General features: G+C 38.8%; 3 protein-coding genes across 25 annotated transcripts in view; 1 reads left to right on the top strand and 2 right to left on the bottom strand.

Annotated features, from left to right (window-relative positions):
• The window catches only part of GPRIN2 (G protein regulated inducer of neurite outgrowth 2), a 39,349-nt gene extending 30,409 nt beyond the window's left edge, over nucleotides 1–8,940 (bottom strand). For 2 of the 6 annotated variants that reach the window (XM_064716942.1, XM_064716946.1), the window contains exons 1-2: nucleotides 2,744–3,008; nucleotides 2,300–2,403 (exon numbers count right to left, since the gene is read on the bottom strand). The gene's annotated coding sequence lies outside the window, so the exon portion shown is untranslated. Of the gene's footprint in view, nucleotides 1–2,266; nucleotides 2,404–2,743; nucleotides 3,124–3,788; nucleotides 3,914–4,185; nucleotides 4,269–4,392; nucleotides 4,746–8,728 lie in introns of those variants that run through there. The other 4 variants (XR_010440821.1, XM_064716945.1, XM_064716943.1 and 1 more) reach the window with 4 other exon arrangements.
• SYT15 (synaptotagmin 15) lies at nucleotides 125–9,369 on the top strand. The gene is made up of 8 exons (XM_064716950.1): nucleotides 125–192; nucleotides 2,998–3,196; nucleotides 3,856–3,998; nucleotides 4,513–4,808; nucleotides 5,602–5,772; nucleotides 6,304–6,424; nucleotides 7,484–7,663; nucleotides 9,076–9,369. The coding sequence occupies exons 1-8, from the start codon at nucleotides 186–188 to the stop codon at nucleotides 9,210–9,212; spliced, it is 1,254 nt and encodes a 417-aa protein (XP_064573020.1). The 5' UTR covers nucleotides 125–185; the 3' UTR covers nucleotides 9,213–9,369.
• A 2,188-nt stretch (nucleotides 9,370–11,557) lies between these two features.
• SHLD2 (shieldin complex subunit 2) overlaps nucleotides 11,558–26,272 on the bottom strand; it is a 28,957-nt gene continuing 14,242 nt past the window's right edge. For 13 of the 18 annotated variants that reach the window (XM_064716931.1, XM_064716928.1, XM_064716922.1 and 10 more), the window contains 9 exons: nucleotides 22,614–22,769; nucleotides 19,146–21,576; nucleotides 18,520–18,627; nucleotides 17,571–17,765; nucleotides 16,528–16,662; nucleotides 15,358–15,564; nucleotides 14,278–14,512; nucleotides 12,584–12,699; nucleotides 11,558–12,018 (listed from right to left, as the gene is read on the bottom strand). In XM_064716931.1, the coding sequence (XP_064573001.1) occupies nucleotides 11,846–12,018; nucleotides 12,584–12,699; nucleotides 14,278–14,512; nucleotides 15,358–15,564; nucleotides 16,528–16,662; nucleotides 17,571–17,765; nucleotides 18,520–18,627; nucleotides 19,146–20,625 (2,649 nt within the window). In that variant the 5' untranslated portion in view covers nucleotides 20,626–21,576; nucleotides 22,614–22,769 and the 3' untranslated portion in view covers nucleotides 11,558–11,845. Of the gene's footprint in view, nucleotides 12,019–12,583; nucleotides 12,700–13,768; nucleotides 14,056–14,277; nucleotides 14,513–15,357; nucleotides 15,565–16,527; nucleotides 16,663–17,570; nucleotides 17,766–18,519; nucleotides 18,628–19,145; nucleotides 21,577–22,613; nucleotides 22,770–24,228; nucleotides 24,256–26,272 lie in introns of those variants that run through there. The other 5 variants (XM_064716932.1, XR_010440818.1, XR_010440817.1 and 2 more) reach the window with 5 other exon arrangements.

Consider the following 26,272-nt stretch of genomic DNA (forward strand, 5'->3'; position numbering starts at 1 on the left):
TGGGACAGCGCGGGATCGTTCCCGACCGGGTCCCTTTGCTTTTCTTGGCCAGCGATGCCTCTCCTCGAGCTGCTGCTGCCGGGCTCTGCCGTGTGCGAGCCGGGGGCGGGCCGGGGAGGGGCTGCGGCGCTCGGACACCGGCACAGCGGCGGGCACTCGGCCCGGCCCGCCGGAGCAGCGGCACCATGGCCGGTAAGTGCGGGAGCGCAGCGAGGGAGGCAGGGAGGGGGTGCCCGGCTCCTCCCGCAGCCCCGGGCGGCAGGAGCTGGGGAGGGCTCGCTACAGCATCAGCCCAAAGCTGTCCCTGAGCAGCTGCCCGGGGCGCTCCGCAGGGCTGGAACAGCAGGGCTGCCAGCACCGCCCGGAGCGCCTGACAGTGGGGAGCTCGGCCCGGAGACAGGCACAGCAAATGGGCAGTCCTGCCTCCACTACCCCCAGTTATTTAATTTATACTGACTGTGTTTTATATGGGGATTAAAACTCGTGGTGGAGGACGAGCTCCTTGTAAACTTGCCAAAAAGCTTACTGCAAAGTTGAAGTAAAGCTTATTAAAAGCATGTAATCACAGAGTAAGCAAAAAGGGATGCAATCCCAGAGGAGACAGAGGATGCCTGTCAGCACCTGCTCTGTGCTAGGATAAACCTGGTACCTATCAGCAGGAGACAGTCCCCTGGCTCAGGTAGGGGGAGATGAAGTGGTCCAACAGGTCTCTTCCATCTCCTCTGCCATGATCCTGTACCACAGCAGGATACAATACATCCATTTCTTATGATGCCAGGTAGTTATTTTAAAATATACAGATTTTCTCCCTGCATACAATGGATGCAACTTATCTCAGTGGTCGATTTGTGACTAGTGCTACATTGTGCCCTAAGCCACTGGTTCTGTTGCTGATCTAATCAGATAAGATGGTCTAAAAGTGAGACAAATTCTCCTTACTCTCATTAAAGTACAGGTAACTTCTGGAATGAGTAAAACTCTACCTTATATTTACAGCTGTGTAAAGTTTGAAAAAACCCAGAATTTGAGTCTATGCCTATGGGTGTGTCATGAATACTTAACATCATTCTGCAGTGAACAAATTCAGGACATACAAACTCATTCTCTTACTCCAAAATCAATGCACGCCTCATCATACTGTCTTTAATGGTAATGGCGACAAACTGGCTATAGGGGAACACAGGATTGCTGCTGAGAACAGAGACTTATGAATGAACAGGACAAGTTAAAAAAGACCTGTACAACTTCCTTGAAATGTTAACCTTTCAGATCAGACAGCAAAACTACCAGGCATATAAAGATTTGTTGTTTATAGTGCACCTACGTGAAGGAAACCATTAATTTCTATTATGTTCATGGGCATTAAACTGAAGCATTTTTTCTGCATCTGGCCTTCTGAGATGCAATAAAATGTGAGTCTGACTGAAGATATATTTGAGCATGCCCTGCAAAACTAAAAGGAACAAACACACAAAATTCCCATGCTCATATGCATTTCCTCATACTGTGCATTCTTATCAAGGAAAACCAATTAACCCACATGGCACAGTCAGACTTGTCTCTGTATTAATATTAACCCACACCAAGTAGGAGCTTGTTTCCTGTTGCTCAGAATAAGGATTACACTAACAGTCTGCCTGGATGCTGGAACCCACTCAGCTCACCCACCAGCTGCAAGGCCAGCAAAGTGCAGTTGCTGTGGTACAGCCATGAGCAGGGTGGCTGCTCGTGGCGCTGCTGGGAGACAGGAGTCACTGTGTGACTCAGGGAAGCAGCCAGCCAATTCCTGCAGAGGCCTAAGGCAACACACCTGGAGGGGAGCTGCAAAACCAACTTGGCCCCAGTGACTCCACCAAATGCAGGAAAATGAGTCAGGATCAGATTAAGGCCTTTGTGGCGCTATGGGCAGGTTAATTTTATAGCACAAGGTAATTACTTAAGTGTTCTGTAGCTGAAGGACATTTCATGTCACTTACTGCAACACAGCAACACTGAAAAAGATCAGCAATATATGTATTTGCAACTCATCTCCCATACTCTTTATAGCTCTAATGAATAAACTAAATTAAATGAAAATAGTTTGGAATTATTCATAACTATTATTATTTGATAGTCAAAACTATCAGTAGTGTTGACTGATGATTTTGTGCTTGTATTGTCTTTATTTTACTTGTACCATTGTATAGAGATGGCTAACTGCAAGGTACCTACCAAGCACAGATAGATAAAAAGAAAAAGGAATAAAGCACAATTAAGTTAACTCTACCTAAAAGCAGAGAAGAAGAAAAAACTTCAGTACCAGTTGTGAGAAAATGCCAGGTCACTTCACTACTTCAGTTTCAGGGGAGACCTTGAGAACTGCCAGCGCCCAGTACTGAGCTGCTCCTGAGCTGTCTCCCATGGCTGCAGAGTGGAAGACAATTCTAGAGTTTAGGTACAGAGCAGAATAATCTTTGCAGCCTATCACTCCACAATTCTCAGCAAACGTGAAAGCAATGAACTGAGCCCATCATCAATTGTTTACCCTTGATCTAACGAGAAATTCTCACAACTGAATTTCTCATATTCATATTAAATATATTTATTAAGATTTATTTGGGTTTGTTCACAGTAATTATAACAAGATTTTGTTGTATGTTAAGCACTCATGATTCAGGAAACTGTGTTTAATGGATATTTAACTTTGACTTCACAGGTCAGGAAACACATGCATCCTTAGAAAGAAAACAACCCATAGCTTTACTTTGTTCCTTGAGCCAGGGTCCATTGCAGTAACTGCCAGTCCTTCTGAACACTGTAATCTGTCACTGCCATTGTCATGTCCCTTCAGCTGCTGCACCATGCTATAACCAAACAAAAATGTGCATTTGAGCTGAATGCTTCATTTAATAATAATTTTGGAATGGTTTTTGTTAGCTTTAATATTCCTGTCTACACCCAAAATATACTTAACTTCGATCTTCCTATGATGTTTTGTGTGCTTTTATGTTTGAACAGAACAAGCAGTTGCTGTGGCTGGAGGTATAATAGGAGGGATCCTTTTATTTGTCCTCCTTGGAATAACTGCATATCTGCTCTGGAAAAAATGTTGCCGCCTCTTTTCTTATGAAAAGCTCATCAATCCTGTCAAAACAACAAATGCAAATGCCATTTTCCAGGATCAGGCAAATTCTGAAATTCATCTAAAAAGTACAAGGTACCTTTTTTCATTTTGTTTTTAAAGCATATGCTATGTAATTTATTTCAACTTGTCAAATGTCAAATGAGCAGGTGATCCAAATATATGCATGTACAGAAATAAAGGGGATCCCTGAATTATATGAAAACATCAGTTCTGTTTTGTTCCTTTAGGAAAAGGATAATCTAGCTATGAAAGTGATGATTATTCCCGATTTATTTAAAGGAGAGAATATATTCAAGTGTAATTGGTGAATGGATAGCTTTACCTGTTAGACAAACCCAGCCTATGTTCCAGAGTCATTTCTAGTCTAATAACAGAAACAACAGGACTTCAGTTCAGGAAGGACACTCTTTATGAGAATTAATCATTGCAGGGGTTTTGGGCTCTAAAACAAGCAGCTGCAGTTAATTCTTCCTTTCCTTTGAAAGATAAATTCTAAAGGGAAGGAAAGAGGGAAAGAGAAGAATCTGCCAGAAGAATTAAGACCTAATGTGCCTCACTGTCTTTTCATGCATTAAGCAATTTATTTTATTTGCATTTGGATTTTATTTTTACCTTTGCATGTCTGTAGAATTTTTACATTGTGACATAAGAGCAGTAAACTTACTTCTCTCATCAAGTTTGACTTCCAGCTTTAAACCAGAAGAGTCAATAGGTGCTGTTGTCTTGAGCAGGCCCAGAAGTGTTCCATTTATCATTCCACCAACACTGCATGGGCGAGACTGGATTCACCTGACAAATGAAGAACAGGTTCAGGAAGACAGGGACCCCTTCATGACCCCTCAGTCTGGGCCACGGTCATCATTTCATTCTCTGGGTATGGCATTGCAAAAATGGGACTATTTTTATGGGCAGGGTGGCTTTAGTATTATGAAGCATGGATCTTGGGGGCACACCAGAGACTGCATTACCCAGCACAAACCCTAAATGCTCTATGCATTTATACATTTTATATATGAGAATTGGGCAAGAATGTAGTAATTTTGGTCCCAGTACTGTGGTACCTTACACATTTGGCAGACAAAGAAATCTCTCCTCTCATATTTTGTATTTGTTGTTCCCAGAAACAGCAGTCACCAGCTGCACTCTGCAACAACAAACAGCTAGAATTAACCAGGTGCAATCAAAGGAATAAGAGAAAGAAAAGTGCTGCAGCCTACAATTACTCCCCCAAATCTGAGGAAAAAGGAAATAAAATATGAAATTCTTACAAAAAATTGATTGTTAATAAAGAGGGTAATCTGATTTATCCCAATACAACAGTGGTTATAAAAATGCCTGCAATGGTTCTTGAGGCTAATCTGAGGGTGCTTGTTTGCCTTTTCTTGTAGCTGGAGCTTATGTTGTAGGAACCATTAACCCAGATCTGTACAAGTTTCCCGAAGACAAAAGCGAAACAGACTTTCCTGATGGCAGCATTGGCCGCCTCTGGTTCTCCATAGAATACGAGCAAGAGTCAGAAAGGCTCCTGGTCTCCTTGATCAAAGTCAGAAAGCTGCAGCCTCCTGCTGATTCCTGCAGTCCATTTGTGAAAATCTACCTGCTGCCTGATGAAAGAAGCTACCTGCAGTCCAAAACAAAGCGTAAAACTCTTAACCCCCAGTTTGATGAAAACTTTGTTTTCCAGGTACTTTTTCTTTTGATGAGGCAGATTTTTGTTTGCAAATATTAACTTGTCAAACTACAGTACATGTTTGCATGCTCACAATGCTTCTACCAAGACAGAAGTTGTTTCCACCAGAGACAGGATGTTTTTACTGGGGCTTCTGGAGATCCTGGGCTACAGAAGCTTGTGGCTTCAGAACTGCTCTTACTTCTGGTCTGTACCAAAGTTGAGGATTCCAGAACTTGCCCTGGGAATAATGAAAACCCCAGTTTGAACTACAGCTGAGCAGTTCAGCCCAGCAGTTCTAGAAGTCCAGAAGGAGCCAATACATCATGCTTTCACAGCTTTGGTTTTTTTGCTGTGGAAGTAGGCTAGACAGCAGAACCTGGGAGGGATCTCTGGGCTGCTGTTTGTACAGTACTGCACAGCTTGGCTTCCCATGCTAACAGGCTTTCAGCACATGCAGCAAGACAAAAGCTCTAAAACCAAAAAATGTTTGTGTTTCAGACAACTGAAAAAATGTTTACAGATTCTAAACATCTTAGTCTGAAAGTGAATGCATCACACAGCACTAGATCCACATGAGCTAAAAAAACCACCAACTAACTTCACAGCTTTCAAATGAACTCGTATTTTAGCTTGGATCTTCCACATAGCTCAAGTTTTAGGCAAATTTTAAAAGTACTTCAAATAATTAAAGGAAATCCCCACCTAAACTTACCACAGTTTGAAAAATATTTCCTTTGAAGTCATGCTAGAGTAGGAAAGTGTCAGATGTTTTATAATTATTAATATTCTTCATTTTCCTGTACAGGTTTCCAGTAAAATGTTGCTCCAAAGGACACTAAAATTTTTGGTTTATCATGTTGATAAACAGAAGAAGCATCATCTCCTAGGCCAAGTTATCTTCCCACTAAAAAATGAAGCATTAACTGAGGACAACAAACTAGTCATATGGAGAGATCTGGAGAAAGAAAACTTGGAGGTATGTGATACCAGGCTCTTGGCACTGTGGAAGTTCTGTCATCCTACAAGTATTGGAAGGATATAACTTAAGTAGAACTATCTGAAGTAGACCTATGTTCTACCAAGTACCTCACATGCAAAAGTACTTCATAAACATTTGGAATAGAAATTCCCATCCTACCAACATGCAGATCCATAGCTGTTGTAAAAGGAGTACCCAGATGCTTAGAAAAAGTCATATGAATTAGGAGGTTGTTACATAAGAACTTTTGTTATTTGCATCTCCTTTCAATTAGTAACAGCAGAAAAGAGCAGAAGGGGAAAGGAAATAGCTAGCCTCTGGAAAAGAGTAATTCTGAGGGTTAGGAAGGCTGATTAATTGGTTCCATCAAATGTTACAACAGCGTAAATAAAGCCATTACAATTCACTCACAATTCCGTTTTTGTGTGACAGAAACCATTAGCATGAAAAAGGATTTTTCTCCCCATTTGATCACACGATGAGGGAGTTTTTCAGACAAGTTTGACAGGTGTTGTTCTGCTTCCAAAGCCTCCTTCAGAGCATGGTGATATCCAGTTCTCCCTGAGCTACAATGACTACCTGGGCCGTCTCACTGTGGTGGTTCTGAGGGCGAGGGGATTAAAGCTCCAGGAGGAGAGCCCTGCTGGTGGTAAGTGGGATTTCCTCCCTGCTGTCAGCTCCACAATTCCTGTTTTCATTTGCTCCTTCCTCATCTGTACACCCAGGCTTGTGCTGTGGGACTCTGACAGGAACAAATAAATATCCTGGTGATTTGAGTGGAAACAAATCATATTTTGCCCTGAGGCAATTAGATTTTGATAGCTTAGTTTTGCTATCTTTGGGGTTTGTTTCATAATAAAAGGTTTGTCCTGTGGCAATTGGTGGTAACTTTTTTCGCCTGTTTTTGTGCAGTGAGCAACATCCTTTTGCTGCTCTCCAGTCCAGAGAAGGCAGCATTTCAGGGGATATTGACATTAACAGTTGCATCAAGTCAAATTCCCAGGGGTAACAGCTGTAGGATACCTGCTTATACTGAACATCTGTCCTGAGAGGAATTGAGCTGAGAGGAAAAAAAACCCAGTTTAGGACAGCCCGGTTACTGTTCAAAGGACCATGGCACGGACTCAGAATTTTCTCCCTTAGTGCAGAAGGCTTTTTCTGGTACATCATACTCATGTATCCCTGGTCTCAGAGATTACCTCAAAATGCTGTTTAAAATCTAACACTCAAAAGCAAGAACAGATGAAGAACCACACTTGTATTTCAGTCTGTAGTGATTTCTTGCAGGGCTTTGAAGCTAAACAATATAAACACAAAATACATCTATAATTTAAAAAGAAAAGAAGTTTAGTCCTCTATATATATTATACACACATCACTATGAAGTTTTTTTTGACTGTACAAATTAAGCCTTCAAAAAAGTCTCCATCAGATGAAGGGAAGGCACAGAAACATAAGATCAAGGATGCAGGGTAAGAATATGGCTGCTAATTTTACCAGCATTTAAGTTGGAAAGTGCACTTCAAAACTGCACCCTTAGAACTTTGTATGCTCCCTGCTTTATGTCGTGCTGTCATGTGTGCTCCATCAATCTTTCACAATCTGATGTTACACTTGATATTGACTCCCAAAAAGCAGAAATTCCTTAAGCTGTCTCCCAACTGCTTCTTGAAGATGTATTTTAGTCTTCAATTTCTCTTTCTCCAAGGTGTGTATGTCAAAGTCTCACTAATGAACCATAATAAATTCATCAAAAGTAAAAAGACAGCAGCTCTTCTGGGAACTCCCAACCCTGTGTACAATGAAACCTTCAGTTTCAAGGCAGATCAGACAGAGCTGGATACAGCAAGCCTGAGTCTATCTGTGCTCCAGAGTAACAAAGGAGAAAGTAAGTTATATAAATTATTACAGTCATATAAGTTACTAAAGTCAAGGTGTCAAATCTCTTACATATTTGAGACATGTTTAAACCTGAGAAGAAGTAATTCCTTTTCAGCAATAATCACGAAACATGTAAGAGTTGTGGGGTATTTCAAAGGCTGTCACTTTAAGAGCAGAACAACTTATTTGTAGTTAAGCATATGTCTCTCTTCAGAGGCTACATTCCATGGAAGACATGAATAAAATCACTGTAGCCTAGTCAGTGCCAGTACAAGGTGCTGTGCCTTTGTTTTATTTCAGTATCCCATTAAAACAAGCTATGTGAACACTTGTGTGTGTCACACACAGCCTCCAAAACTGTGTGGCCATTCACTCCTTCTAAGCAAATTTGAAAGAGGAATAGGAATTTTAATTCTCTTAGCAATGAGAAAGAAGGAAAAGAGATTAGCAAACATCCCCATTCCCTGGCAGAAAACCTGATGCTTGAGGCCACCTCTTACTGTTAGAGAATCCATTAAGGAGTTCTGCTTACAGAAGCAAATCAGAATTCAGTATTTCCACTGCTCACAAGAAAAACATCTTCCCTGCAGTGCAAATATGATCTCAATCATTTTCCCCATTCACAGCTGGAAAATCCAGGCATGAATAAACAATCTGGTCCTTGGCAGTGGGGACACACATATTACAGCTCCCAGCTCCCAGTCAGTAACTGCATTTATTTTTTGCAAAGCCAAAGCATCATGTGAATCCTACTGAGGTTGAAGATGCCCAAAATTAGGGCATGCTTCCCCAGTAAAGCTGAGGTAAAGGGGTAGGGTAGACACAGATCAGATATGTGTACCTTGAAGATGTTTAACTACAGGCAAAAGGACAGGCCTGCATTGACTGAACACCCCCTTACTGCTGTACCTTTTCATGCTGAACCTCAGCAGGTAGAAGCTACAGAACCTGAAGTCCAGGGTTACTTCTTTGAGAAATGTTTTGGTTTAAAAATACCTTTCAGAAAAGGCACTATTTGGAGAAAAGCACGTTGTAATCTTATTGCAAGAGTTTCATGCTGTTGTCTCCTTACCACAAAAGCTCCATATCTTCTTGATGTTTCTCATGGGCAGCTACTCAGAGCCCTGACTCTTTGTTCTTCACAAAGCAGCCAACTGACTACAGTTCCCTTCTCAACCACCACCCCACTCTTTTATAGCATCTTCTTCTCACTGGTCACAGCTGTGGCCTGTTAAAGTCAGGCCTGTTCCTGATCTTTGCTAATTGGCCCAGCTGCAACTCCTTAGGGGTACGATTACTTTCTACACTATCTTTATTTTCTTATATTCTATCCCCCCACAAATCCATGATATTCTCATGTAGGCAAGGATTTCAGAGAAGCATCACAGGTGTTCATCACTAACTGCTTTTTTTCCCCAGAAACACTTCTGCTGGGACGAGTGGTAGTTGGGCCTTTCATGTACACACGTGGCAGAGAACTGGAACACTGGAATGAGATGATCAGCAAGCCCAAGGAGCTGGTGAAACGATGGCATGCTCTCTGCCACAGCACATGAACAGCACTGAGGAAAAAACAGCCTTAATATGGAAAAGCTCTTACTATCTTTCTCATCTAAAGGGTACAAAAATCTTTGCTAAGATTTTGTACCAAACGAAGAATAAAATAAATTATTTCCTTGACCAAGCTCAAATAAAAGATTTGGTTCCTGGTAGGCTGGGAGTTCTTCTTTCCTCTCTTCAAAATATATGTTCAATTTAATTAACATGCAGCTGAACAATTAAAACAGCCAAACATGATCTCTCAGTATTAATTATTTTGACTGGAAAATTCCGCTTCTTGGTTATGAGTTGTGGGCACAAATGATCACACATGTACACAGAGCCCAAGAATTGCCAGTGATGACTCCAGGCCTACCTGCCCACTGCTCCACATCACCACAGTGCTTCACCATGGGGAGAGAAGCCCAGTGAGCATGCCAAAACAGACAAAACCCTAAAGACCTGACTAATACATGCAGAATATGTTTAAAGTAGCAGCAGTGTATTTAAGACCTCTTTTGAACAGGAAGGGTGAAGGCACTGCTCATGTCACACACCTGGAAGCAGCTGTTCACATCCCTCAGCACCTCAGTGTATTTCCTGCAGTAACTCAGTTCAGTGTTTTCAGCTGACCCCAAGTACAGCACTTTGTGTTAAAAGTAAGGGACAAGTAAAGAAGTCAGAGTCACAAGTGACTGGAGGCTATTCCAGTACTGGAGTACTGTGAGACAGTAAGATGAGGACATGTCCTGTCCTATTATATTTCTCTCTAAACACATCTCTGCTGGAGACACAGCATTGATTACACGAGCCTTGGGTTTGACCTAGCATGACCATTCTCACACTGAAAATCCAATTAGCTTAAGCCCTCTGGGCATGTGTCTGTTTTAGTAGTAGAGTCCTCTTCATTAAGTAAATTACTGCTCTCTAAAGTAATTTGGAGCAATTATTCCTAATCAAAATAAAATAGGACATTTTTCTCTTTTTGATTGTTCACTAGGGACCTGAGCTCTGTACCCTTCTCACTGTACAGTCATAAACCAGACACACAGACTACTGCAGCAAAACATTTTGCACAATGGTGTTCCATAACCTCTACGGCTGAAATCAAACCAACTTCCTTTCAAACAGGATACAACATTAATTAATTCAAAGTCTTAAAAATATCAGCCTTCTCTGGGGAGATGAAACCACTTTCCATTTTGATAATATTATTATTACCTCAAGGAAATGCTATGAATGAGAAGATACCACAGAGGAATTGTAAGATAACAGACCTCCCTGATCCACCATCTGATATGGTACACAGCACCCTCAGTCTGTCTAGCTAATTACACCACTGGATACAAAGTGAGCCAAAACTCATTACATTAAACTGAATTTGACAAAGTGCTCAACCTAAATTAAATCTAAAGGGGTAATACCAGCAACTCAACCCCAAAGGGCTGTATTCAAATTTCAGCCCCACAAAACAACTGCAAACCAATCAGATAAGCAAAGTCATTGTGTTTGTTCTGGGGAGAAAAACTACCCAGTAACCATTCCGTTTACATATTACTAGAATAAAATTATTTTACCAAATAAATTTTGCATTTTATTATTTCAATCATACCAGTAAAGATCTTAAAAGTGAGCAGTTAGTAGTATTTCAGACAGCTGGTTAATGAGCATGTGCAGAAGATGCATGCAATGCACAGTGTTTGTTAACAAATACCCCAAGGTGGGAAGTCACCTGTCTGACTTGATGTACAGTGTGGTCCTCTTTTCTTCTCATACATGAAAGTAACAATACTTCCAGCTTGTGTGTTCAGTAATTTCTGCTAAATTGTCAAGAAACAAATTCTAATGCACTTACCAATGTACTTGTACTCACATTCATCCAAGGGAAGCAAATGAGAAAGGCCCTTTTTGACTCTAACTGGAACAAGAGTTATTTCACAGCAAGAAACATCATCAAATAAGGAGTTCTAATACAATGTTATTAACTGTCACATAATGAGCAATTTTTTAACCTACTGCCTTTTATATAACATCCATCTGATCCTGTGCTTGCAACTTACCTTGAGCTGAAGGAGGTGGAATGATTACAAACCAGTTCTGTTTTACAAGAGAAAAGAGCAGCAGCAAAATTGCTGAGGTTAATGGCAAAAATTCTGCTGTTAAAAGTAAGGAAAGCAACCACAACAGCAAACAAAACCACCAAGCTCCAGATAGCATATGGGATAAGATAAATAAAAACTGAGTAACTAAAATATTAGTGAATTCTGTCTTCCTCTAATATGCCAGGTCTCAGGAAAATTCAGTCTCTCACAACAGTAGTGAACTTTTCTGAGGAGAAAAAGGAAAACAGATATGGAAGAAATTGTTGGAGTTTATTAACATCATTATTAACACAAATATGCATGTATAAAAATATATTATGCGTGTATAAAAATATATCTTACTAAAATTCATCAGAATTACTCCAGCAGTATATACTATTAGCAGATATTCAATACCAGTCCTCTTAATAGTTTTGTTTTTTTCATAAGTTAAAACCAAAATCCTTTATTATAGTTTTTAAGAGATTTGCTTCCTTCAGCTAAGTAATTTTTCTTCTGCTTCCCATCTGTGTGTCCTTATGGTCTTTGTTACTCAATTAGTGCAGAGGTCAAAGATCAGGATGAAAATTCAGCAGATGGAAATCCTTTTGCAAAGGATAGCTGTTCTCATCTAGCACAAAGTGGCTTCTGATTTCCAGCAAATAGGATGCTTCTGTATCTGCCAGCAGTGAATGACACAGATCTGCTACTATTGCGCTGTAGGTTATATCTGAAGAGGGCACTGCAAAACACAAAACAATTCAATTTACACTTGATTTTCACAATAGCACCTAACATTCAAGTTCTACCTCCATGAAGCTCCACTGAATTACTGCAAGTGAAGCTCAACATCTGAACAGAAAATTAGCTTTTATTTTTAATTACTTTTTAAAAACAATGAGCTGAGCCTGTTTCTGATTAAACTGTTAACACCTGTGAATTACATAAAACACCTCAAGTCAAACAGGATGTATTGTGAAGCTTGTCTGAAACACAGCTCAGTGTTTCACATCATGAAAACATGCCAGCTCCTTCTAAAAGCTCCTAAGACATTCAATTTTGCACATAAGGAATCTATTTAGTTATTGAATATTTAGGTACATACCTATTATATAACTAAGTCGTAGTTATTCACACCTCCCACCTCCTGTTGTTGCAACCTCTCCTGTGAAATTCTGAGTTTGTCAGACAGCCACTTTGATGTTGGTTGCTTAGTGGTTTTTTTTAAACTGTCAATGATTAAAAATTTTCCTTCCATTGTGAACTTTGCTGCCTGTTTCTATCACAAGTAATTCATGAATCAGTACCTACTGATCTCTTCAGCCAGTCTGCAGGAATATTGAGGAAGATTTTTTCCATCAACTCAGACACCACATGAACATAAATTTCATGTCCTTCATCTTCTACTGTCATCAAAGCAGGTCTAGATCAGAAAACAAAGTTTCATGAAAGTTAGCTGCTATGGTTTGTTTTTTATTGAAGGAAAATTTTAGAAAGCACTACAACATCATACCAAGAAATAGAAAAGTGAGAAAATCTCTATGTACTCGTGTCAAATCTGTAGCACTGGAATCAGTTTGAGGAATAAATTAGGAAATGGCCTTAAACTGAGACAGGACACTCAGATTAGACACTAGAAGGAAATTTTTTACTGTTAGGATGGTCAGGATTGCCCATGGAGGTGGTGGAAGTGCAAAGCAGGGACATAAGCTTAGGTGTATCACCTGGAATCGTACCACCTGTATCAACATCACTCTGTATTAGCTGTCTTAATACATCACTTTATAGCCACATAATGCCAGGGTATAGCTCTTGCACTATGAAAAGTACCAAATGTTTTCACAAACCACAGAACAAACAAAAATACTTATTTGGAAATACTCCCAAGGTGATGCACTCTTACTAAATTGATGAGAAGAAAATTTCAGTGCAAAAATGTCAGGTGTGTCTCTGAAAATAATGGACATGTAAATTCTACATCTGGACGTGTTCCCACGCTGAGAATACAAACACTGGAAATCCTTATCATTTTTCTACCCTCTTTTGTACAGGAGCAAATTGAGGTCCTTCATGCCCACTGAGATTTTATAGCCTTATGAAAGACTGGCAGAACCTTTTCAGTTAAGGAAAAAACCTCTTTGCACTTAATCCTCCCTCACAGAAAAACAAATAGCACATAAAGATGCAAGACTATTTTGCTTAGATGAAAAATACTAAGTCACTACCTGATTAGATAAATAGGATATTTAAGTCCTAGTTCATTAAGTAATACTATTTAAGTTAATGATTCATTAAGCTCATTATGAAAGAGTTTAGAAAGAATTTGAGAAAAAATTTAGATTGAAAATTTACATATTCTAGAATTCTATCACGTCCATGGTTGTCTCAATAAACATTCTCTAGCTACGTCTTTCTAGTCACAATGAAAATTACATTTCAAAGCCCAAGATAAATGTGAGAATTGAACAGTTAGTTAATAAAGATGTACCTACATCAACTGGATCCACTTGGTTTATTTTCTCTAAGTGTGAATATATGTGTCTCACAGTGCCATCTGGTGATAACTCACTATCTCTGCTCTCCCAGAATGTTTATTGAAAACATTTGTCAATATTAATTCTGCACAGCTGAAACTGAACTAATCAGTTAAAAACATGGTTCTGCCTTCACATGATTTCAGATTTAGGCTGGAACAAGATTCTCAAGGAGTCTTCCTTTGGTCCTCAAGCTTCTACTCCACCTCAGCTTTATCTGACACAGTACTGGGTAAACATCATTCCTGCATGATAGTATTCATAGAAATTAAAAAGTTAGATTTAAACTAAGAATATCATGTATAAATAATGACAATATAATACACCAATTCAAGAACAACAAACTGAAAATTCATTAGAGAGACAGATTGCTAACCACACCTTTAACAAAGACTTTTAGATATGGGGGAAAATAAAATGGAGAAAGTTTACCTCCCTAATAATACACATTACTTTATTTTGTTTACCTGTAGAATGTTTTTACTTTGCTGTATGGCAGACATCTAATACATTGCTTATAGATCATGTTCTCATCTGCCTCTAGTTCCAAAGCACATTTGGCACAACCTGAATACGTAATCATAGGCAGAGAAGCCAAAACACATTCCAGGGAAGTGTCAGCAGAGAAGATGAGTTGCTTGTACTGACCAGTGGAAATGGTAAATTTCAGTTCCAAGATATGGGCTTTCACTTGGACCACTCCTACAAAAACAATTCAAATATGAATTAAGTTTTATTTAGAACTGAAAGCAAAATCAATGGCTACAGCTGATTAAAAACCAAAATTGCTGTCAAGAACTTTCTCAGTTTTTTCCCCCTTTGTTAACACATGCTCACATTTTTAGAGGTATTTTATTCAGTGAAAAATCTTGGTGACTAAATATCATTTTAAAACGTGTAGAACAACTACATTTTCAGGTACTATATCAGTAGATGCCACTATAGAAGGTGCCTGAATAAGAGATCAAAATTGTGCAAAGAATTTCCAAGTGATTTTCTTCCCACTGTTTCAAAGACACTGAAAAGCACAGCTTTAACAACTTAGCTTTTCACTATTTATATATCAACTAGAGTTAAATGCTGCAAGAACAGCTTCAATCACTTCCTAGAATTTAACACCACCCACAGCCATCTTCTAGGATTATCTGGAGAGGATGACTGTGTAAAATGTCTTCTTTGTCCTTTTGTAAGAAGTTTTCAATAGCAGTTGTTATTGAGAGTTCCAGTTTTTGAGAAACACTGATGAACTTCCAGTAATTAGTCACATCATTACTGGGCTGGCTGGTGTGGACAACAGAAGTCAGCATTTCCCTCTGTGTTCCAAAGCTGCCTTTGCCTGGCACACACCACATCTATCCCTCTGCTGGGCTCATGGAACAAAGGCTGCATTCAGTTTGGCCAAGAACAGGGCAGCAGCCTCCAGAAGAAATTCAGAACCAGACCTGGGCTACCTTAAACAAACAACCACCTTGCCTCATCAAGGGAGCATTATTTTGCCTACTTGTGCATGGCACAACAGACATGACAGAGCTATGGATAACATTTACCTGAGCATTTTTCATCCAGGAGTGCTGAGAGCCTTGTCAACTCCATGAGGGATGTCTGACTTTTCTGAAACTTCTCTTTAAATTCAACTGCCCTTTTATCATCATCAAACAAGCACTCACAGGATGACCATGGAGTAGTGTGCAGTTCCAGGTCACCTGAGACAGAACTACACTGGACCAAAAGGTATTTGAAGGCCCATATGTGGTCTACAGAACAAAAAAAAGCAAACAGAAGAGTTTACTTTCTGTACCGTGGTTAATTTACAGAAAGACAAGGTCACTTAAAAGACTGAGAAACAAATCAGAAGACATTCTCATATAGCCAGCTCTGGCAACTTCCTTTTAAGTTTGATGACATGCAAGGTTCTTCCTTTCCCTATAAACTTTGCATGAGTTGTTTCCCATAACAGAAATTTCATTTCACCTCTACCAAATTCAGCTGTCACGGCAACTCAGCATTCTGAAAAAGAAACCAGCTCTGAAATTTGTTGTCAGCACTAATGCTGGCAGTGTCTCAGAGAAAAAAAAATCTTCATCTTATTAATCAACTTCCATTTTTTAATATGTCCCTATTTTTTTCATCTTCTATCTCCACAATTATAAACTTAACATAAACCTAGCTGAACTTTTCTTAAAAGAATAAGACTAGGAAAAAATCAAAGTTTGGTAGCAGTCACTGCACAGTCTATGCAATTCTTGCAAGAGATGCTTTTACTTAGTTACAGCTGGACTTGTTCTCAAGACCATCAGGATATAAAGCCTGACATGAGTAAAGTGAGTAGCAGAGAATGAAAAAAGGAGTAGGAAAACCCAGCAATTCATGCTACACCAGACAATGGTAAGGAAGAGCCAGCAAAACCGGTAACACAGTTAATAACATGGATTTTTTTATAATTACTTAACCAGGCACTATACAAGTAAGTGCATCTTGTAAATAGATTGAAGTTTTTAAATATTTATGCCTTCTCAGTCTTCTGAAGGGCATTCAAATTCTGTGGCTGATGGCACTGCTTCTAAACAGAGGAGATGTTAGAATTAGCACAAAATACATTACCCCTCCAAGGGGAGTATTTAAAGGCTGAATGGATAAAGGTTACAGCTGAATATTAAAAGGCACTAACAGCATCACAAAAACCTTTTCAGACCTACCCATAGCTACAAGGACCTTACCTTTTTTCCTCTGAAGCTGGGGGTACCAGGCAGCCCCTGCTCCCCACAGAACCATCCTATAGTGTTGATCTCTGTTCTGTTCTACTGTTAGAATAATTTTTCTTTGGCTGCCACCTCTGTAGCTGTACACAGATTCTGGTAAGAATTGAAAATACATTACTTCTACAGTAAAAAGCACACAAGCATACAAACCCCATGTGCCTCAGTATTACAGTGAAATCTTGGTGTTATCACATTTTATGCTACAATTAAAAGCAAAGAAGAATACACCTCAAATTTCTTCTGGACAGAAAATAACCAGCTTTCTTCTGCAACATGAATCTAGTTTGAGGGAGTGCATAAAGTACATTAATTAACTTTTATCCATAAAAATCTAAAGTTGTCTAGTTGTCTAAAATTTAAAAATCTAAGTTGTCCAGTTACTGAGTATCTAAATACTCAGTAACTGGACAACTCCCTATGAAGGAGGAGGTATCTGAGCATCTTTCACCTCCCATTCCTCCTGACTTGTACTGAGTAGAAAGAAGTTGTACTCAATCTCTCAGCAACTGTTGTAATTAAAAGTTCCCATAACTTCTGTAGAATACAGTGGAAGAAACATTTCTCTAGAAGTTTTCACATAAAAGAAAACTATAGGCACAAGGTGTACAAGGCACACTAAAACTATTAGTAACAGTACAGACAAATCTCTACACAGCTCTCATCCAGAACACTGCATGTTTGTTTCAGTTCCACACTAAAACTACAGCATTTTTCATAAATAATTCTTGAACAAGAACACCTGGATGGAATATCTAATTGCTAGATTTACTAGAGCAAATGATGAAGATTTTTATCTTCAAAATTCTGCATTTAAAACTAATAAACATGCTATTGATGATGTGGGTAGAAATTTGTATCTTACTAGTTCAAGATGACAGTGCAATGAGATCAAATCTTTGTGCAAGCAGTGAGAAATCAAGCAGTGAGAAACATTTTGCCTTGCAAAATTATTATTTAAGTTCCACCTATGGCAGAAGTTGAAGTCCAGTGCATGAACTCACCTGTTAACACAGAAATATTGATAATTTTCAGGATTGAGTGCACCAAAGTATTGGGCTGGAGCTGATCTAGCTGCACATACCGAACATCATCCAGTCTCTGAACTTGTCTTTGTGGAATGTCTCTGAAGTGTGGAAATTCTGATGATAGGTATGCCAATAAACCATGCAGAACACCATCATCCACTAGAGAATAAACTTACATGGAAAAAAGGCAAAGTCACACACTGCTTTTTATGCTTAGAAGTATAAAACTTGTAACTTGGAACATGTTTACACTGAAAAAAATCAGAACAGTTTTAGAATAATTTTAAAGTTAGAAATTCCTGAGATAAATAACCCTTGATTTGAAATTAAACTGTACTTCAGGGTAGTATCAAGAGGAGGCAGATGAAGTTAAGCCAAGTGCAATACTTTAAAAGACACCAAAAAAATCCTGTATCATAGCTTGGTAAAAAGAAAGCTGGTTTTGGTCATTGACCTCAGAATCTGCCTTAAGAGCTGGCATCACAACACTGGACATCACAAAGACAGGAAGAACAATGGTGATACTTCCACAGTATTTTCCCCTCAGTCTCCAACCCTCCTTTCATTTCCCTGAATGGATCTACTTACTCCATTTTGCAAAAAAGTTAATCCTCATGCAATCTCAGACATCACATGGGCAGGTCCTGGGATAACTGCTCTTTCCTAAACTAAACTAATTTTTTTTTTTTTTTTGGGTTCAGAGTGGTAGTCACCAAACTTTATCATGATCTCCACATGCCTATCTGATGCCATGTCCACATCTTGAGCTCAGTGTTCCTGTCACATTTTTCTATTGTGTTTTGGACCTCTCAGTTGCACACATTTCTATTTTACCCTATGTGTGAGGCATTGCCAGCAAAATGGAGCACTTGAAATAGCTCTTTTATTGTGATTTTCATTGGCAACTTATGCAATACAATCTTACATTTTTCTGCATTGAGAGCTGAGCAGTTCCCCAGATTCAGTAACTGACTGGTAAATGTTGACTGAAGCATGACCTCTCCACACCAAGGGTTCTCATACATTATTATATCTGCAAGAAAAAAACAACTTTATCAACTCACATGTCAACAATACTGAAGTGTATAATATTTCTCTTGACTATATAACTGTCTTACATACAGATGTGTAAGGCACAGGGTATGAAAGAGAACACTTGGAAACACAGTGATTATTTTATTTTAATCTACCAACACCATTTACAAGGAGTTAGTAAAATTTTCTCATCAATTTGATATAATTCTTAAATTCATTAGCCTCCTAGCAGACACTGCTTAGGTCTGGTTTGTAGCAGCACTTGTACTTTCCAGGAACAACTCTTTGAAAACACTGACACCTTACAGAATGGCCCTGACTCTCATGGCTGTGTCTGAGGGCAAACTCCCATGGAATAGTCAATGTTCCACTGGCAGGATGAATGAGAACTCAGTGATGTAAGTAAGCAACTTACAAATGCTTAGCCATAGTTCCAAATGACTTGTTACATTTATCTACTTTAAACAGGCCTTTTTAAGATCCATATTTTAAAAAGGCAAACAAAAGAACTCTCACCTGTAAGCAGTACAATATCCCCAGGAAACACAGTGAGGGACCAAAATGCAGCATCACGCCACAGCACCACCTTTCTCTCAATTTCTGACTGGTCAGTAACAACAATTGTTGCCACAGGAACTTTACATGAAGATTTTGGTTTAGTCTTCTTCTGTATTTCTTTGATATGACAAGGATGTACAACTGCAACCAAAATATTGTACTTTTGATTTTTGCTGCAGCAATTTTTAAGTTGTGATAGTTTCTTTTGGAGTTTCTTGAACTCTGCCATCCTGTCTGGATCCACTCTCACCCCAGAACCAGGTGGAGAAGAATTCAGTTTAGCTCTCTTGGATTTCAGCTGTCTTCTAAATGCTGAGTGAGAAAGATGAAAGGAATCTTCATGCTTGCGGGGTCTTTTAGAAAAGTTCTTGTGAGAACAGTTCCCTTGAGAGCACAGTGTCCCAGAGCTCAATGGCTCTATAAGGATTTCATTTACAAGTTCCTCAGCAGGAACATGAAGTTCCTGAAGCTTTTCTGCATTTTCCTGAGCACATTCTTCCTGTTTTATAGCTTTAATAGAAACATTTTCCCCATCATCCTCAGAACTGAAAAGTTCAAGAGAACTCGCATCCTCTTCCTCATACTCATTTTCAGTAACAGTAGTAGTACATGTTCCAACACCAGAATCACACTGGAAGTGATTATACTGTCCTTCTTCAGCTTTTTTGCCTGCTTCTATTTCTGATAGTTTTACAATTCTTTCCTGCATCTCATTCTGTGCAGAAACAGCCACCCGACTCAAAGTCACTACACTACGAAACTCAGTGTCTGCTGACACTGCAAAGCCTGCACAGTCATTTGGCTCTTTTGGCTTGGACTCCTGACCTTTTTGGAAAAGCACATCCATACCCTGACTCAGATGTTCATAATGCTCACTTCTGTGAGCTGCCTCAAGTCCCACAGACTGCAGGTGGATGCTGCCCTGCTCAGTGCTGGCAACCAAAGCAGAAATGTTGGTGCTGTCAACTTCTGAAGGACAGGCGTTTGTCTCAGTGAGCTCTGGGCAGCAGGCACCTGATGGCTTCTCTTGTCCAGCTGACTCTGCACAGCCCTGGGGCAGGTGCTGATCTGCAGCCTGATTTACATCTGCAATTCTGTCTTTGGGTTCCTCACAATCAGAGCAAGTTACACCTGGGCTCTTTTCAGGCGCGCAGTTTAGCGCCACAGGGGCAGGAGATGGCAAATCTTTTCTTTCTTTTGCCCTGGCCCTGCCCTGCTGAGCTCGGGCCCCGCTGGTGGGGACCCGTGTGGGTGCGGAGCTCCCTGCCTGGGGCACGGAGGGGGCAGCGGCAGCGCGGGGCCCCGCAGGAACAGAGCCAGGGCTGCGGCACAACCAGCGCAGCTCCTTCCAGCGCTCACCAGCAGCGGCCCAGCTCGGCTCCAGCCCCGGGATGCTGGGCGCCCCCACAAAAACATGAATCTCAGCTCTTTGGGACATTTTTCACTGCTGTGTAAGTTTGACTTTAAATAATGTGGTTTATACAATAAGCACAATAATAAATATCAGCAGATGCAAAAAAGAAAAAAAAAATTTACTTTTTCTTTGCAATTTTAAAAATACCTAAAATTCATGGGAATATTTCATAGTTTAACTGGTAAAAACACTACTTAACTACTTAGAGCCTATAAAAACAGATATACAAAATCTAAAAAAGGGAATTTATTTTAGAAATATTCAGCACCTATTTCTGTCAAATTTGCACAGAAAAATAAATTTATAGCAACACCTAGTTTCTGATTCTGATACATGGAAACACATAGTGAAGTTAAACTTAAATTTAATTATTGACCTATTTGTCTTCATTTACTATTGCTAATCAAACAGTCAAATGTGACTTCACTATTCAGTACTTGATTTTAACCCATCTGAAATAAATGTAAAATCTTCACAGCACGGTTAGGAGATCATTTCATCTCCCAGAAAATTATAGTTTCAACTAAATTATTAAAACACTAGAGATATTTAAAATTAAAGTTTGCTAGAAATGCCATATTTTACATGCTGTTTTGGCATGAAACTACTGTTTCAGGCTATTACTGATAAATAAAAATTATTTAATAACCACCAAGACATCAGTAAAGCTTGAGCAGGTGATTTGGGATTTGCTTTAATTCATTTATGTAGTACCAAACTACTCAAGTAATTACTAGCTTTTCTAGCTAATTAAAAATAAGCCCACTTACACAGCACGCAAAAAGAAGACCTTTGATTTTTTAAAATATCTGCTGTATAATTATAATTTTAATATATGCAGAAACAGCTATGACTGTTCCTTACAATGCTGATAACAGCTCCTTGGTTTGGGTGTGCTGTTGCTAACAGAAGTTGCTTCAATAGGCAATTCTGCAGATGTAGAGAACACCAGAAAAAATTCAAAAGCTAATCCAGCTGTAAATAGAAGAAAAAGACCATTGAAACAAATGCAGCATTGCAAAATAGGCAAATTTTTCATTTAGCACTAATTAAATTAGCAACCATTTTCCTAACAACCCCACTAGGGGTCAATAAATCTGCACATTCACAAGGCTCATTTTGACATGGAAAACTCAAACACTCCAAAATAGTGATCTCTGGTACATGACTGCTGTCACTGGAAAAGCAATATGCATCACTAAAATTAGGGCAAAATACAAAGAAGCTACAAAACCCAATGACTAGTACTGGTCACTTTTATGCTCATAACCAAATAAATACCACTTAAAACACTGGAGTGTTCAAACTTCTGCAATTGCACATTTAAATTTAGTTCCAGAAAATGGTAACTTTTAAAAGTCAATGCCCAAAGCTGTGAAAGCTTTGAGTTCTATAAAGAATGGTAATATACAAATAACCAGAAGAACAGAATTTACAGTCAACACTAAAGTAGTGGATCAGGTAAGGGAAAGCCCAAGCAGTGGTAGTGAGGTTGAATCTCTAAAGAAGTGATGTTAATAAGCTTTGTAGATAAAAGGCTACCAATACATAATGCAAAAAGCTCAGTAACAGGTCTGTGACAAACAGAAAATGTTACTAACAGTTCAAATGAACTTAGTAAATGTCCAGTTATATAGTAATTTATCAGCCCCTTATTTTAAGTATCACTTCTCTTTTGCTTGTTGACATGTTTAAAGGTTTATAAGTTACAAAAAAAATTCAGAAAGTTTTCCTTAATTTCCAGTTCTGTAACTTCTCTAAACTCAGGATTTGCTTTGCTGATCCCATTTTGCAGTGCCAGTACATTAAGGCCAGGTTGGATGGGGCCCTGAGCAACTTGGCCTAGTGAAGCATGCCCATGGCACAGGGTCTGGAACTTGATGATTTTTAAGAGCCTTTCCAACCTGGGCTGTTCTATGATTCTATGATCACACCAAAGGAATTGAATCTTGATGTTGTTTAATGAATGTTTGCAATTAAAATACAGCTTATATTTTCAAAACATAAATTACCTTAGGAATGGTAAATGACCTCTCCCAACTCTCTGATTCGTGTAATAGGTCCACTACTAATGACCTGTTCTGGCAATTTCCAAGGGACTTTTTGAGTCAAAGATGTCAAACTCCTTCCTGTACCAGGAATCATCAGTACCTAAAATCATTCTGAGTCTGTAAATCAGAAAGAAAAAAAAAATAAAGTTTACCTAAATTCTCTGTAAGCAAAATAACTGTTGCTTTGCTGCTTCAGAACAGAATTACTACCCACTTAATGAGTTTTGTTAGTGAAGTTCCACACCTTGTTATAAATAAAAGTCTGAAAGAACAATTCACTTCAGATTTTAAAAGGTGAGCTAAAAACCTAACAATTATTTTAGAAAAATTCTACTGCCACAAAAAAAAAAATCCATTTTATACTGCAGTTAAATTATCAGTGGGCAGACAGTGGCTTAACTAACTACACAAAAGATAACAAGAGCTAAAACTCATGAAGATACACCTGAAACCTGAATGCACATATCCATTATACCTGTTAATTATTACACCATTTCCTAATTTGTGGAAAGGTGCTCTATTCCTAGCAGCCAATGACAGCCAAGCTTTTTATCTCTGAAATGGTCAGAGTCTGATTGACGGGTCAATGATCTATTAAAAACCAGTAACTACATCAGCAAGTTTTGTATTTGCAAGGCACTGCAACTGAGGTTTAATATACAGAAATATATCATGCTACATAGTCTATTTCCTCCAATCTAAACAGTAAGACAGGAATTCTAAATTTAAAGGTTTTTAAACCAAACTGTGAGTAACAGATTGTTTATATCTAGTGATCTAGTGCACATAGAATAAAAGTAAAAACAGCTTTAAAAATTCTCTTCCCTCTAGAAATGTTCTGATGCTACGTACACAACCTTAAAGTATCCCTAAAATACCCTAAAAACACTCATCAATTTTATTCCATATTTTTCTATTCATTAATAGTATTTACTCACCATGATAATTATTAAGCATTATGCCAAGGTAATTTAAAAGGGTGACACAGGTTCAGCTTTCTATAATTCCTGAATATTCACAGTAGCCACATGCCTAATCTCCATTCTGAGAATTTACATCTAAATAGCCCCATCAAGTCTTTACTCAAGTCCTGTACCCTAAAAGTAAACCACACTAATTCAACCTCCAGTTAAGAGTTTCTTTATGTCTGCAACACACTACAAAGTTTCAAACTACAAATAAAATTCCAGAAACAAAAGACAGCAATGCATCAGAAGACAAAGAACTATACCAATATAAGGCAAAAGTGCACTTTCCCCTCTAGGAACGCTCAAGTTTTAGGAGACAAACAGTGTATTCTTTTACTTCCTGCTTTGATTTGCTGCAGCTTAATGATGAACATCCTAAATGGTAAGTGGTTCATGACTTGACCCCTAAAATTTGCAAGAAAACATTACAATTGTCCTTTACCTGCTGAAAAGCTGGTAATAAAGTAAGTAATAAATACATAAAGTAGGATATTTCTTAAATTCTAAATTTTAATTTCTATTGTGGACTTTATCCTTCCTTATTCACATACTTCACTTTATACTCCTCCTACATGTAGTATAAAAAATTAAAGGATTGATTCATCTACCTTACAACAGAGGAAACTGAATTATTCATAGCCATCTTCAGAGTGTTCCTTTTCAGTTCAATTCAAGCTGCAGGGTTGTTTTTTCAACAACTTAATCCATGTGATTGTGGAGTAGAAAAGCTACTAGGACAGTTGCCAACCAAAGGGAAACCAGAAAAACTTCTTGGTGCAGAATTCTGTTCACATCACAGGAAACTCTTCTGGCACTTTCACCATGCTGCTCAAATCTCCCTCCAAAACTCAATGTGATCTTTTTAAAAAGCCAGGGACTGCAGCTGTACAGCAACTTTGAAAGAAGACACAGCAAGCAGTGTAGTAACAGCTTCATACACTTAGAAACCGAAACAACTCTGGAATGGTGAGGAATGCATTACATGTTTGCTTGCAACTTGTGCAAGAAAAAGGGAGATCCTTCTGCCAACAACTCCTGCTGGCACTGCAAGTGAATCAATACACCAGCAACAGCACCCATCTACTAAATCAATAAGCTTGGTCCAAATACAGAATGAGAGGAACAGAATGGCAAATAAAAACTGACAGCAGAACTCAAGCTAAGCACCTTGCAGCTGAAGCAAACTCACTGTGCCTCAGAGCAAGGGATGCATCATGTGGGTTCCAAAGAAGATGCTCTGTGTCAGTGAATGGCAGCCCAAGGATTACATGGATTGCAGCAGCCCAGGCTGGTGGCACCTCACAAGAATTCAAGGGAACACAGATGTGGGAGAACACACACATCCACATGCTCAACTGGGGAAATGAACAGAACAGGTCTTATTTCTGTCATCTGTTGTTTGGTGATTGTTACAACCACCTTGTATCTGAATTTTCATCCAAGGTTTCAGGCAAAGACCGTAGTCCTGTGCATAACTGCCCTGCCTAACCAAATGCAGGTTAGGCAGGATGATCATTTGGCTCACACAGTAACACTGTTAGCACGTGGAATATTGCACAGGGGCTGCTTCAACCACACCTGGTGGTATGGCAAGAACCCTGCTAGCTGATACCAAAATTACTGAAAATCACAAAGCTTCATTTGCATACAGCAGTATCTGTAATTAGTATAAAGTTACTTCTAAATGAGGTACTTAGGTTATTATTAACCAGAAAATAACTTCTATTAGTACCTACTATTGAAGTTACATAGCAGCATTCAGTATTTAGTTCTCCTCACTGGCTATTACCAGAGGACCACAATACCATTTGGACTCAAGACAGGTACAGCTGGTTTACAGGTACACAAAACCTGTATTCAGCAATACCTAGCCATAAAACACCAGGTATCCTTTTTTCTTTTCCTTATTTGGAGCACTTTAAGTAACAAGATGATTTTTAGAAGAGAACACATATGGTATAGGTAACACAATAGAAACCTTCCTAAATACTCCTGCAGCAGCAGAAAAATAATTTAAACCAGAAATCAAGGTTCTAAGCAGTTCCATAGCCTAACACTGTAAAAAATGTTAAATTGAAATACTGAGGAAGAAAAGGCAAGTTGTTCTTCATAACTATTATTATACAAAAAGAAGGCAAGCAATCAAATGGCATTGCTATTGCTAATATTTAATGTGTACCTACTTGCCAGCAGAATCAGCCTGTGGTTTCTAAAGCTGTGCTCTAGAAGGAAAATATTTCCCTGGATATGAAATGAAGACATTCCTTCTGTAAATACAATCTTGGATCATAAAACAAAGGCATCTACTGAGCAGTTGCATCAGCCATTTTATTTTCCCATTATTATTTTTTGGAACCAAATGATGCAAAAATGTGAACACTAATTATAGATTTCCAATTCAGCCACTGAGATATCATCTTCATTGTGTTTGAAAATTGGAGTAAAGGTGGTAGGCTTTTGTGATTAACTTGATAATTCCTGCCTCACAGCCTTTGTGCCTTTCAAGATGGCCCCTTAAGTAAATTTATTTATTGATTTTTGTTTTGCAATACACAAAAACATATAATTAAGGAGATATGAGCATCCAGTGGCTGCTACAAACAAAAGAAGTCAAAAGTTCTAGAGAACACTGACCTTGTGAGCAGAAAAGGA

This window comes from Zonotrichia leucophrys, chromosome 6, assembly GCF_028769735.1.
Source record: "Zonotrichia leucophrys gambelii isolate GWCS_2022_RI chromosome 6, RI_Zleu_2.0, whole genome shotgun sequence".
NCBI lineage: Eukaryota > Metazoa > Chordata > Aves > Passeriformes > Passerellidae > Zonotrichia > Zonotrichia leucophrys.

Excerpts from the sequence above, each read along its gene's own strand:
- SYT15 (XM_064716950.1), top strand. Across the intron at positions 3,197-3,855 it reads ATTCATCTAAAAAGTACAAG|GCCCAGAAGTGTTCCATTTA; the intron begins GTACCTTTTTTC and ends TGTCTTGAGCAG. Across the intron at positions 5,773-6,303 it reads TGGAGAAAGAAAACTTGGAG|CCTCCTTCAGAGCATGGTGA; the intron begins GTATGTGATACC and ends CTGCTTCCAAAG.